General features: G+C 46.4%; 1 protein-coding gene across 1 annotated transcript; it reads left to right on the forward strand.

The window, feature by feature from the left end:
- The first annotated feature begins 2,637 nt into the window (after positions 1-2,637).
- On the forward strand, positions 2,638-4,559 carry RETNLB (resistin like beta). Its single transcript, XM_066347330.1, has 4 exons — positions 2,638-2,778; positions 2,968-3,113; positions 3,627-3,701; positions 4,302-4,559. The coding sequence occupies exons 2-4, from the start codon at positions 2,993-2,995 to the stop codon at positions 4,427-4,429; spliced, it is 324 nt and encodes a 107-aa protein (XP_066203427.1). The 5' UTR covers positions 2,638-2,778; positions 2,968-2,992; the 3' UTR covers positions 4,430-4,559.
- The last annotated feature ends 9,083 nt before the right edge of the window (positions 4,560-13,642 follow it).

A 13,642-nucleotide genomic window follows, 5' to 3' on the forward strand; every position in this document is an offset into this window, starting at 1 on the left:
TTCTCACCTTTCTCCTGGCCCCAAACTTGTATACCCAACTCAAGCCACAGCTCTGTTTGGATGTTTAATAGGCATGTTATACAGATCACCACCAAATGTGATTTAATGTTCTTGTGATATCTGCTCTGTCCCCAGAAGTCCCCATTTCAGTAAATGGCATCACTCTTGAGCAAGTTGTTCAGAACATAACCTTCATCTGTCACTATTCTCTTTCCACTATACCCCACATCCAGTCCATCAGTAAACCCCAAAGAGGCTCAATCTTCTATAGCTAACCCAAATGCACCCAATTCTCCCTCCTTCCTTAACTGCCCTCTGAAACCTGCAACTGCACATTCACTGCCGGTTTGCTTGCTTACCTGTTTTCCCTCAGGTCTCTTTTCCACAACAGCAACCTTAGTTAGCTTTATAAAGCATGAATCATCTTATGTTACTTTACTGAACCAAAAACTCCAGTAATTACCTGTCAAATTTACAATAAAGTTCAATGCCCTTGTTGATTTAACAAGCATTCTATAATCTGGCCCTGGGTGTGTGTGTGTGTGTGTGTGTGTGTGTGTGTGTGTGTGTGTGTGTGTGTGGCTTTTTTATGACTTCTCTCCCTTCTTCACTTCACTTACTCTGGTCACACTGCCTTTGTAATTATTGCTTCAACATGCTAACCACCTCCCTGCCTTAGGCTCTTTACACCTGCTTGCCCCTCAGCCTGGAACATTCGCCCACCTCTTCCTCTGTCTCACCACACACCTCTCCACAACACTGCTCACAGTTAGCTTTTCTGAGGTGCCATCCCTGACCCTGCATCATGCCCAACACGACAGAGGCACCCTCAATTGTGTTGACTTTATTTCTTTTTCTTCGGGGGATTTTTATATGTATGACATATCACATCTTTAACTCCCACATTACAACGTAGTCTCAAGAGGGCAAAGACTATTAACAGTGTTGAGTACTAGAGTTAGAAGTGGTACAGAGAAGCTCCCCCATCTGGGCTCTTTCTCGCTTTCCTCAGTCATTTCTTTCCTCAACTCCTATCTGGTAAGTAAGAAAGCATCCTTGTCTTTTTGTTGTCATCAGTGAGTCCCATCCTCAGAGTTTCCCAGGAGAGATATGTAGAAGAGCTAACTGCAGCAGCGGGCATCCCCGGGAAGAGGCGGTGAACTGGCCACAGCAGAGGTGGAGCCAGGCTTTCTGCTCTGGCTGCCTCCCACACGTGGTCTCTGCTTCCCCCTCTTCCTCTTGAGTCACGAGATTCAAGCTTTCATTCATTATTCCAAAATCTAAAATTCTCTGAAAGCCTAAAACATTTTTCCCAAGTATGAAGCTAACTCATTTAGCAGCAAAATCTGACTTCGCTTGGTGTCAAGCTGTTTACAGTCATTGTCGCACGTTTTGTAAATATTTGTACACTTGTGCAGGACACTTATTAATGTGTTTGATTATAGAACGCTTCCTCAGACCTCCTTGGTAGCATAGCATAGAATTTGTACTCTTTTACCTTCTGAAATCTGTAAAGATTCTAAGTTCTTTTTTTTTTTTTTTTTTTTTTTTACAGAGACAGAGAGAGAGTCAGAGAGAGGGATAGACAGGGACAGACAGACAGGAACAGAGAGATGAGAAGCATCAATCATTAGTTTTTCATTGCGAATTGCAACACCTTAATTGTTCACTGATTGCTTTCTTATATGTGCCTTGACCGCAGGCCTTCAGCAGACCGAGTAACCCCTTGCTCGAGCCAGCGACCTTGGGCTCAAGCTGGTGAGCTTTTGCTCAAACCAGATGAGCCCTCGCTCAAGCTGGAGATCTTGGGGTCTCGAACCTGGGTCTTCCACATCCTAGTCCAACGCTCTATCCACTGCACCACCGCCCGGTCAGGCAGATTCTGAGTTCTTAAACACATCTGGGATCAGTTGCCTTGAATAGGAGTTATGGAGCCCTACTTGATTTCTCAGCCACACACGGTAGAAAAGGAGGTCACATGACCCAGGACTGCACAATGCAATACAGTATAGGAAAAAATCTGCTTGTGCTTCTAGAGAAAAATCATGCTTCCAAAATTAAAAGGCAAAGGCTACAGAGAGATTGGTTGTATCCAATCCTTCCTTCCTGCTCCAGGTCTTTGCTGACAATGTGATGCCTGCCACCTGTGACCATGATGACATAAGATCAAGGCTGAAAAGCCAATAAGTGAGACTCATGGAGAAAAAGGGGAAAGGATCAGGTTGATAATGACCCTGGCTGGATCTTCAGAAGAATGCCGAAATCAAGCAGCATTTTTCCAATTAAGTAACTAGTACATTTCCTCATTTGTAAATCGGTGGTCATCAGATTTTCTGTTACTTTCCCACAGGTGAGATTAGCCAGGGACAATAAAATGATGTCATAACAGATGACAAGTAAGGCTCACATTCAACAGACCATAAAGTAACCGCTTCCTGATAAGGAATCAAACAAGAGCCCTATGGTAAGGGCGGTCAACAGAAGGTCAAGGTGCTGGCCTTATCAGGTTGCCAAAAAGAAGAGGGAAGAACAGAAAGGCAGGAAACTTCCCCTTGGCACTGGAGAAGTAGAACAAAGGCAACTGTCTCTTACCATGGACAAACTAGAGTATTGTTGTCGTGTGGCATACCCCAGCTGGCACAGTTCTCTGAAACTGTATTAGGGAGGGTGTTTGTGTGTGTGTGCACGCTTGTGTGTTCAGGAGTGCTCAGGTCAGTACCACAGGTTATAAAACACCGATGCCTGAGCAGTCTTTGCAGACCTCTTCTAAAGTTTTTGGTAAGTGAGTCCTCTGTGCAGCCAGCCTCCCTGTTTCTCCAAATTGCTTAGAGATCTAGACTCCGTACAGACACTGCCGTTCCTCCCTGTGTGTGGACTCCCCGGAGACTCTCCACGTTCTCTCCTCCCTTCTTTCCCAGCCACATTGCAGCTCAGAGCTCTCAGCTTCTTTCCAATCTTCCCTCCCAGCCGCAGGACACCGCCTCTCCACAGGATGAAGCTTACCTTTTGCAACCTTCTCATCCCCATCCTCCTTCTCCAGCTGATAATCCCAGGGAACACTGAGTGTTCCTTAGACTCCATTGTGGATACAAAGATAGAGGAAGCTCTCCAAGGTCTGTAACTGACGGGAATGGGGGGATGTGGGGGAAGGTAACCCCTGGTCACGCCTTCTGCTCCTAAACCCTAGCTACCTACACTCTCCCGTCCCCACATCCCAGCCTCTAAGCAGTCCCCTCAAGCCTGAGATTCCTGCCCAGGGCTTTCCCACTCCCCCACCTTCGTTTGGATTCCTGGCGAAAAGGTCAGGTTTCCTTGATGATGAGGAGATTGAGGAGGAGGAGAAAGTAGAGGAGGAGGAGGAGGAGGAGGAGAACAGTAATTTGTGAACACTCATTATGAACGAGGTATGATGAAAAGCTTTACATAGATGCCTTTGTTTAATTTTCACTTTCTGAGGTAAGTAAGTACAACTCTTACTTTCACTCAAATAATGAGGAAACTAAACATTAAAACTAGTTAGTAGCCTGATTATGAACACAGGGACGCCTGTGAGGAAGAAGGGGGTTCAGGAGGGCATTATGGGAGACAGAATTCATGGGCAATACCCCTTCTTCTCTCCTACTCAGACTTCAATCCTATTTCAATGACGATCTCATGTAGCAGTGTCACCAGCTCCGGCAGACTGGCCTCGTGCCCTGCAGGTGAGTAATTCCATGAGGAGGGGTGGCAAGTAAGATGTCCTGTGTCCTCCCCTATCCATCCCCAGAACCTACACCTTCCTCTTACCTCACATTTGTGTTTTCCTGGGGCTGAGTCAAGACTCCTGCCATCCAGAGATCACTGCCCCCTTCCCATTTCCCTTACGGAAACTACTGAGGGACCCTGGGTTTCTGCCTCTTCCTTTCCCGCCTTCCTTTCGTGACCTAATACACGAGGCCTTCCTCTCAGCTGTCCTGCTAAAGACCTGTCATGTACCAAGTACCCTGTCATTTGTCTCCCCTTTTTAACTTATTGCCCTGTTTTGATGGGTAGAAATGCCAGGACAGGGGTGAATTTATCACGAATCTGAGAGAAGTGCCTGGGCCCTTCACCTCCACGGTTCTCCTCCACGGTCATATACCTATATTTGTTTTAGTAATTTTCTTTTTCTTAAAGAGAACTTTCACAAGTGAATTAATTTTGGGTCCTACAAAACCTAGGTCTACCCGTGGGCTAAGCAGTGACCTAAGATGGTTACGGGTGGACCTCCCTCCTCTCAAAACCTCAGGGCTCTGACGTCCATGTCTCATATGCCCATGCAGGGAGTGTTGCCACCAGTTGTGCTTGTGGCTATGGCTGTGGTTCCTGGGATATCCGGGGCGAAACCACGTGCCACTGTCAGTGCCAAGTGATAGACTGGACCACTGCCCGCTGCTGCCGCGTGGGCTGAGGAGGAGGATGAGTACCTATTCTGTGACCACGACTGTGATGGAGCCATGACCCCAAACAGGAAACCTGACTCAACCTGTCCTTTCTTTTATTCCAACCCAGCTTCTTAGATAATAAAGGCAATTTTTGCATCTCTCTCTGTGTGTATATGTGTATAAATATATCAATATATACAAAATTCAATCAATCAATATGTACATATATATATATTTATATATATATAATGTATTGATTTTTTTTAGATAGGGGAGGGGAAGCAGGAAGCATCAACTCATAGTAGTTGCTTCCTGTATGTGCTTTGACCAGGCAAGCCCAGAGTTTCAAACCGGTGACCTCTGCATTCCAGGTTGATGCTTTATCCACTGCGCCACCACAGGTCAAGCTCTCTGTGTATATATTTTTGATGTTACCACTTCTGACTTAGGACTCCTCCAGCCAGAAAATGTTTCGCCATCCCAATTACTCCATCTTAGCAAGGATTAGAAAAAAATGTGAGGAAAATAGGAAAAGCTGAGAAGGACACTCAGTTCTTTTATTATTTAACAAAAAGATAATGACTCTATGCCAGGCATTTTGCTTGGCAGTAGATGTACAAAGAAAGAAAATAACACGATGCCCCTGTAGACTTCACCAGCTAACACAGTGGGTTCCAAACTAAGTGTAAGCAGACTTTCCAAGGTGGAGACGAACAGAGGCAGTTTTAAAATAATTAATTTCTAAGCCCTGGCCGGTTGGCTCAGCGGTAGAGCGTCGGCCTGGCGTGCGGGGGACCCGGGTTCGATTCCCGGCCAGGGCACATAGGAGAAGTGCCCATTTGCTTCTCCACCCCCGCCCCCCCCCTTCCTCTCTGTCTCTCTCTTCCCCTCCCACAGCCAAGGCTCCATTGGAGCAAAGATGGCCTGGGCGCTGGGGATGGCTCCTTGGCCTCTGCCTCAGGCGCTAGAGTGGCTCTGGTCGCGGCAGAGCGACGCCCCAGAGGGGCAGAGCATCGCCCCCTGGTGGGCAGAGCTTCGCCCCTGGTGGGCATGCCGGGTGGATCCCGGTCGGGCGCATGCGGGAGTCTGTCTGACTGTCTCTTCCCGTTTCCAGCTTCAGAAAAATACAAATAAATAAATAAATAAATAAAAATAAAATAAAATAAAATATTAAAATAATTAATTTCTAGATTTTTGATTTGTATATGTACTGTTTCCTAAACTTATATACTAGGTCTCCTTTGATCAAGGTGATAAATTTGCCATCGTGTGTCTCTCCCATAACAAAAGAAAATCAAACCTTTACCTGCCATTGAATCTTCCCATGGTTCATTGCCCTGAGGTATAACAATCTGCAGAATGTCAAAGAAATTATTCAAAATACGGCGCCAATGTTGAGTGATTCAGGGTCTGGGTAACAAGTCTTCTCCAAGTTGGGAAGTTCCCATTTCTGACTCAGTGCCGGAGGAGGACATAACCAGTTATCACTGTACAGACCATCAAAAATAACTTTTCATACTTAGCTGCAGTGTGATTTTCAACTAATAACGCAAAAAGGATTCAAACAAATTGAATGACATTACTATAATAAAATTTCCCTGCCGCGGACCAGCGAGGCTCGTAATTCTGGGTCTTGAGTGAGAACGGTGTGGAATTAAGGAAACAGACTCATTAAGAAAAAAGAATGGGATCGGGAGCCTCTTCAATGCTGGTGGCAATATCCGAGCGCCCCATAGCCCCAGTTTGCTTTATTATACAGCCATATGCAATTCAAGGAAGTCCTTGATATAAAGTTAACTCATCTGAGGCAAAAACAGGAACTCTCCCAAGGCATAAACAGGAATCCCCCCACCATGCATAAGCAAAATCAACCAACATCTGAATCAAATAAAGAGTGAGAGGAAGGGCATGTAAATTGCTTCCAGCAACTTAAGCAAGCAAGTGAAGTGGGTGCAAAAACTCAGCATCACAGCCAATATGAAGGTGGTGGGGGAAGAATTTAGCCTTCTGCTAAGCCTCAAATCTACAAAGGTCTTACCCTGGCCAGTTGGCTCAGTGGTAGAGCGTCGGCCTGGCGTGCGGGGGACCCGGGTTCAATTCCCGGCCAGGGCACATAGGAGAAGCGCCCATTTGCTTCTCCACCCCCCCCCCTCCTTCCTCTCTGTCTCTCTCTTCCCCTCCCGCAGCCGAGGCTCCATTGGAGCAAAGATAGCCCGGGCGCTGGGGATGGCTCCTTGGCCTCTGCCCCAGGTGCTAGAGTGGCTCTGGTCGCGGCAGAGCGATGCCCCCGAGGGGCAGAGCATCGCCCCCTGGTGGGCAGAGCGTCGCCCCTGGTGGGCGTGCCGGGTGGATCCCAGTGGGGCGCATGCGGGAGTCTGTCTGACTATCTCTCCCCGTTTCCAGCTTCAGAAAAATACAAAAAAAAAAAAAAATCTACAAAGGTCTTTTGCCATTTACGGTCCACAACATTTCCCCTTCTTACATAATTACGAATTAGTCTCAAAGCTTATAACTGTGAAAAATATAGGACTGTAACTGTTTTATGTAAACTTTATTTCTCTAGGATTATTTAGTCATGGGCATATAAAATACTTGGGAGGGGGAGCAGCTACCTCTCTCTCATTTAAGGGATACATTTACAAAGGATACATTTTGTGTTTATTAATTACTTATCAAATTTTATGTTTTGTTCAATTGTGTACTGTTAATCATTGTAATAATTTAACTGTATTCCTCTTTATGGCAGCTAGAATCATTTTTAAAAATCTAAACCAAATTATGTCACTTCCCTGTCCAAAGTAAACTTCCAGTGACTTCTCATTACACAGAGAATAAAATCCCAAGTATCTACCATAGCTAAGAAAACCCTGCATCTAGCCACTGGTTAGATCACTGACTTAGTTTCTGATCTTTGCTCACTTCACCCTGGCCTTACCTGCATTCTTGGTGTTCCTATAAGTTATAACCCCCCTCCTACTGCAGGGCCTTTCCACTCTGTGCCCCCCAGACAGTAACGTGGTTCTCCACGCACAAGATCAGTCCTCAGTGTTTATCAGAGAAGCCTTCCTATTATGTTCCTCTGCTTTTTAAATACTTTTCAGTCTTGACATTCTAGTTTGTATTTATCTGTCAATCTATTAACTATCTCTCCCCTTGGGACATGTGACCCATGAAAGGTGAAACCTTATTTAGTTTGCATGTCATTGAATCCCCAGTGCTTAGCACAGTGCCTGGCCCACGGAACAGTTTTAATAAATGATGTGTTAGCCTACTACCAAGTCCAACTCGGAGTCCAAGTCCACTTTCTTTCTTGCTTTCTATTCCTCTTCTTTTACCTCAGCCTTGATCACTGAAAAAACAGATATTGTTTTAACTGGTCCCTGGGTTCCAGTCTATAGAAGAAATAGCTATACATCAGAGGACACTTCTTTCGGGGGGGAAAAAAAAGAGCCAACAATAAGTTGGCACCAATGGAAGCAGAAGTCAGATTTTGTAGCTCTGGCTGACAGAAGCCATTGCCCACTTTGTGGCCAATATTCCTTTTCTCCATGTTAACAGTATCCTGATTTCATTCGGGCTGGTCGTGTGCCCAGTCCTGAACGATGAATTACTGCTTAAAATAGTGACCGAGTTCCTGCTCTTCTTGTCCATATATTCTCTTTCCCAGACACATTTCTGTGGTGTGGAGTTATGGCATGTGGCCAAAATCAGGCCAAGAAGTTAGAGAAGAAATCTTTTTGGACCTCTTGAGAAAGAGTTTGTTTCCTGAATGAAAAATAGAAATTCAAAATTATTCATAAACCTTGTTGCTTTCGATGTTGGTGTGAGGATGTGAGGTCTGGAGTTGTCACCATGGAGTTAGTCGACCATTTTGTGACTTTTGGGGGAAAATATAAAAAATATGAAGTAGAAGGAAGGAAAAAAAATCTGAAGTTATAATAATATTATTCAGCCATGGAACAAAGTCATTGAACCTCATTTCTTCATAAGTAAATAATAAATGTTTGTGTTCATTCATTTTACAAATATTTACAGAGTTCTGCTCTGTGACAGGCATTGGGATTTAGTACAGGCTAAAATGGACAAGGATTTCTTCCTTCATGGAGCCTCTATTCTAATGTTAAGCCTTTGCCAGCTGGGATTTTTGTTACTTGCCCTTGAACAGAATTAGCCAAGAGTAATGTTATGGTATCTGAGCAGATGAAAACCAGGGCTCTTAGACCACACCTATTCCTGTCGAAGGTATAAACAAAAGGTCTACAATGAGAGATGGCAGCAAACTTGGCTCTTCCTGGCAGGGTAGCTGCCAGGCTTGTAGGACTGCCCAGAGAGAGGAGAAGGGAAACAGAGAAAGGCAGAAAGATGAACTGAAGTGGAGAACCAGAGTAAAAGCAGGAAGTATCTCTCCTTAGACACAAGCTGGTATTTGTTTCAGACTCTTTCTGAAGGTTTGCTCTTCAGCTACCTTAAATTCCAAGAACTGCCAGGGTTTGCTGGTGAAAAGAAGAGAATGCCTCACAGCCTGACACCAGGGTGTAAAGCACCTGCTCTCCCAACCTTGGCAGCTCTTTCTTGAACTTGGCTGTGGGTGACGCGTGGCTCTCTGTCGCGCCCCCTGCGCCTTGAGAGCGCGGTAGAGGTGCAGGCCGCCCTTACCCTGCTGCTCCCCTTCCCTTCCTCCCAAGCACACCTATTCCTACTTCCTTTTCTCCCCTCTGTACCCAGGAGTCGTTTTTCATCTTCTGTCCATGTTTCCCTTCATCGTGGATTCTGTCTTCATACAGGATGGAGCCCACTTCTCACATCCTTCTTATGACCCTTCTCCAACTGATGAGCTCAGGAGATGCTCAACACTCCTTAAGTTTTTGCTATGAAGGAAAAGATAAGAGCATCTCTCAGTGAACTGAGTAGCTGATAGTGGAGGGGGAACAGAAGGAGGCAGTTACGCCCCCCCAATGCTGACTCATGCTACAAGACCCCACCTCATTTCCCAACCCCCTCCAGGTGGCAACCTCTAACTGGAAGATGCATCTCAAAACCCCTGCCTTATTGGTGCTTAGAGCTGCTGCCAATGCACCCTGTTAAATTTAATTTTCTGAATAAACAATTTTAAAAAAGACTGCACCTAACTTTTTTTTAAGCACGTAGTATGCACTGCTAGGTGCTCTATTATTATTTTATTAATTCCTCAGCACAACTCTATGAGGTAAGCACTGTTATTCACTTTTTACAGAAGAGGAAACTGAAGCTTAGGAATGTCACGTGATTTTGCCAACAGCACACAGCTATTAAGTGACTAGATCCTGGACACAGTGACTGCTTTGTATGAGCATAAGGGAGAAATGGGATTTAGGGACAGGGTGTGGCCAGTTTGGGCCCTTTCTTAGCTTCTGCCTCTCTCCCAGAGCATAAGCCCACAGGCTGCACAAACAGCCCTCCTGTACCCGCACCATGTAAGGACCAAGAGAAGATCAGAAAATAAGCAGGGCACTAATGGAACAGGGAACTTAAGGGTTACAGGCAGGTCCTGCTCCTGTTCTGTTAGGAATAACATGCCCAAGGTCGTTCAAGAAGCAAAGACAGATAGGGACTCTGGGAGGCTGAGAGAGAAGAAAAAAAAAAAAGAAAAAGAGACAAACATTTGCATTCTATTGGTTAAATGACCCTTATCAGAAGTTTAGGTTTGGAATTCGCCAAAGAGCTAGACCCCAGCCCCTGTTGCTATGCTATGTGCAGCCCCCTTAGCAAATAGGTTACCACCACATCTGCTTCTGTATTAGGTAGGCTTGCTTGCTTAGCTTATAAAAAGATTTAGCTGTGAGCGCTAGGTGCGATTCCCATCTGCAGCTCCTTGTGAGCACAGTGTCTCCGACACCTCGGGAATTTGCCCCTGCGCAGGTAAAACTGGCCAATAAAGTTACATCTATACTCCTGAAAGTCTCCGACGTTTGTTCTTGTACCCGATGGATGTTACACACCACTAATGAAAATGATTGTGCTTCTTGCTGCCAGCTTAAGTATTAATAGTTCTATGAGGGAAAAATGCCAGCTCACCCTACCCCCATTCTCATGCTCCTGGGCTCAGGCCACCAGCAAACTGTCCCCAACATCAAGACTGTCATGTCATTGGATTCAGTCACAACCCCATACCGATAATTTCCTTTCCATTATTTCCTCCCCAGGGGTTGCTTAGGAATCTGAGATTTCCTTCTACACCCTCTCCTTTTCCTTCATCTCACCTACTCTAACCTTTTTTTTTTCTTCCAGTGCCTTGCCATGTCCTCTACCTCCTACTCCATGTCCTCTATTCCCCTCACAATCTAATCTCACACTTCATCCGTCCCATCAGAAGGGAGGGCACAAAAGGTAATTAGAGGTCTGACAAGGTGGTGGCAGTGGATAGAGCATCAGATTGGGATGCAGAAGATCCAGGTTCAAGACCCCAAGGTCACCGGCTTGAGCACAGGCTAACCAACTTAAGCGCCAGGTCACTGGTTTAAGCGTGGGACCATAGACATGACCCCATGGTCACTGGTTTGAGCCCAAAAGTCACTGGCTTGAAGCTCAAGGTTGCTGGCTTGCAGCCCAAGGTTGCTGGCTTGAGCAAAGGGGTCACTCAGTCTGCTGGAGCCCTCGGGTGAAGGCACATATGAGAATTCAATAATGGACAACTAAGGAGCTGCAATGAAGAATTGATGCTTCTCATCTCTCTCCCTTCTTGTCTGTCTGTTCCCCTCTCTATCTCTTTGTCTCTGTCAAAAAAAAAAAAAAAAAAAAAGGTAATTAGATGAAGACCTCAAAATCTAAATAAAGGCTGTGGTTTTCTGTTTCTAACCCATGCCATGCAGGGTACATCATCACCGGATGCTCATGTGGCTACCTTGTGGCTCCTCGGATATACAGGAGGAAACCACATGCCAATGCTAGTACAACCATGTAGGGTGGACAGCTGCCCACCCCCGCTGCCCCATCTAAGCAAAGGAGGCCCAGATCCAGCCTGGGGACCAAGAAGGCAATAAAACTAGGAAACCTTGATCAGTTCTCATTCAAATCACAGCTTCTCAAGTCAAGTCTCCTCTGCCTGTGACATTCTTGCTTCCCACATAATAAAGATAGTCTTTGCTGGTGCCTTTGGTATTCCTAGCCCCTGACCTGGGTCTTTTCTCTCTACCAGATGTCTCCCTGCCCTAAGTGTGTGTTGAGATGGGGAAGCCATGGAGAGGATCAAACGAACTGAAATCAACATCCCACCTCCACCACCATCATCTCATTCTTCATCAACAATCATTGAGTCACACTGTTCTGGGCTCTGTTTTTGGCACTAGGGGTAGACAGATGTAAAACCATGCTGTTAGGGAAAGTCATCAAGAAGACATGACTCGTGAGCTGGACCTGGGCAATTGGAAACCCCCGCTTCCTCTCCTGTGTTTGTAATGTGTTCTCTGCTAGCCTGCCCCGTGCTGGAAGCTGCCTGAGGATGTCGCTTTGAGATAGTGATGTGGTGATGAGACTGTGTACATGACTGAACCCTGTTTAGGTTTCCTGTGTATGTGACTGTCCCCAGCGAAAGCCTCTGTATACACTTTGAAAATTTGGCAGGTGGACATGATAATCTACTAGTCTTTTGGTCACTTAAGACAAGCCACTTCAGTAAGTTTCCTGGTTTATTAAACCTGTGGTTTACCAGTCTGGAGTGGTCTGCCTTTTCTTTAGTTTCTGCCTGCCCTCTGAGGTAGGAGGTTGGTTCCAGATTACACTCGGGAAGCTTCTGAGGAGGTTACAGTCCAACACACACACATATCCCAAGAGTGCTCATTATCTAGAACACTCCTTAGACATTAAGGCACATGTATTTTGTCTCTGCTCAGAAACAACCCTGGTGGTCTAGCAACCAGTCTCCTGATCATTACACACTGCTTTAAAATGCAGGTTTTATTGTTATTTAGGAATGGCAAGGCCGACAGCAGGAGATGGCTGCCTGGTAAAGGCAGCTTGTTGTACTTACATCTTAGTAAGAGGGACACGCCCTGCCACACCACGGCGGGGTGGGGCAGGCACAGGGAAGCACTGGGATCAGCAGGAGGCAGAGAGAGGGGTGCTGTGGGGAAGGAGTCAAGAGTCTTTTATTGTGGTTTCTACAAGGAGGAATGGGTGGGGGAGGGTAAGCAGGTTTAGAATCAACTAGGTGACGCACTTTCAGCAGGCTCTGGGGCATAGGCGCCCTCCCAGGTGTCTGTTATCTGGCCTTGTGGTAATGAGAGCAGGTAGAGGGTAGCCTAGAGTGTGAGACTCCAACAGAGAAGGTGGGTAAGTTTCTGAGCTCTTGACTGGTTGCTTTGTATTCAAAATGGATCCTCAAGGTCTCGTTATTGGCTATCTCTAGAAATTAGCTCATCTTAGGAAAGGCAGGCCCTTCAGGGTCATCAGAGCCTTAAGATGTCAAAGCATCAGAAAATAAAGGGATGGATTAATACACTCACATTTTACAGGTGGTCAGTTTTCCTGACCCTTCCTCCAGGAAAGAAGCTTGGCACATAGTTCCACTTTAGACGACTATGACGTTTCAGCCCGAGGATTTGTATATGACGCCCCAGATCCTTGAAGGTGTGCTAAAATCCCTTTGTCACAAGTTCAAGGAAACACTTATCACATTGTGAGGACTTTTTGTGGTACATGTAGTAGAAATATGGGCAAAATATTGGCAGCAGCCAAACCCCAGATGCTGTTAGCAGAGTTCAGTGTTTAAGCCTGACTCACCATCAAGGTTGGACTGACTGCACTCACTTCACAGTGTAGTTTGCCTCTCACGGAATTTGAGTGATTTGTCTAAGAGTTAGTTACAGACCTGGAACTGGACCCTAGGCTGATATCAGAAGAGAACGCCTGAGGCCCTGGCCGATTGGCTCAGCGGTAGAGCGTCGGCCTGGCGTGCGGGGGACCTGGGTTCGATTCCCGGCCAGGACGCATAGGAGAAGCGTCCATTTGCTTCTCCACCCCCTCCCCCTCCTTCCTCTCTGTCTCTCTCTTCCCCTCCCGCAGCCAAGGCTCCATTGGAGCAAAGATGGCCCGGGCGCTGGGGATGGCTCCTTGGCCTCTGCCCCAGGCGCTAGAGTGGCTCTGGTCGCGGCAGAGCGATGCCCCGGAGGGGCAGAGCATCGCCCCCTGGTGGGCAGAGCGTTGCCCCTGGTGGGCGTGCCGGGTGGATCCCGGTCGGGCGCATGCGGGAGTCTGTCTGACTG

This window comes from Saccopteryx leptura, chromosome 8 (genome assembly GCF_036850995.1).
Source record: "Saccopteryx leptura isolate mSacLep1 chromosome 8, mSacLep1_pri_phased_curated, whole genome shotgun sequence".
Taxonomy (NCBI): Eukaryota; Metazoa; Chordata; class Mammalia; order Chiroptera; family Emballonuridae; genus Saccopteryx; species Saccopteryx leptura.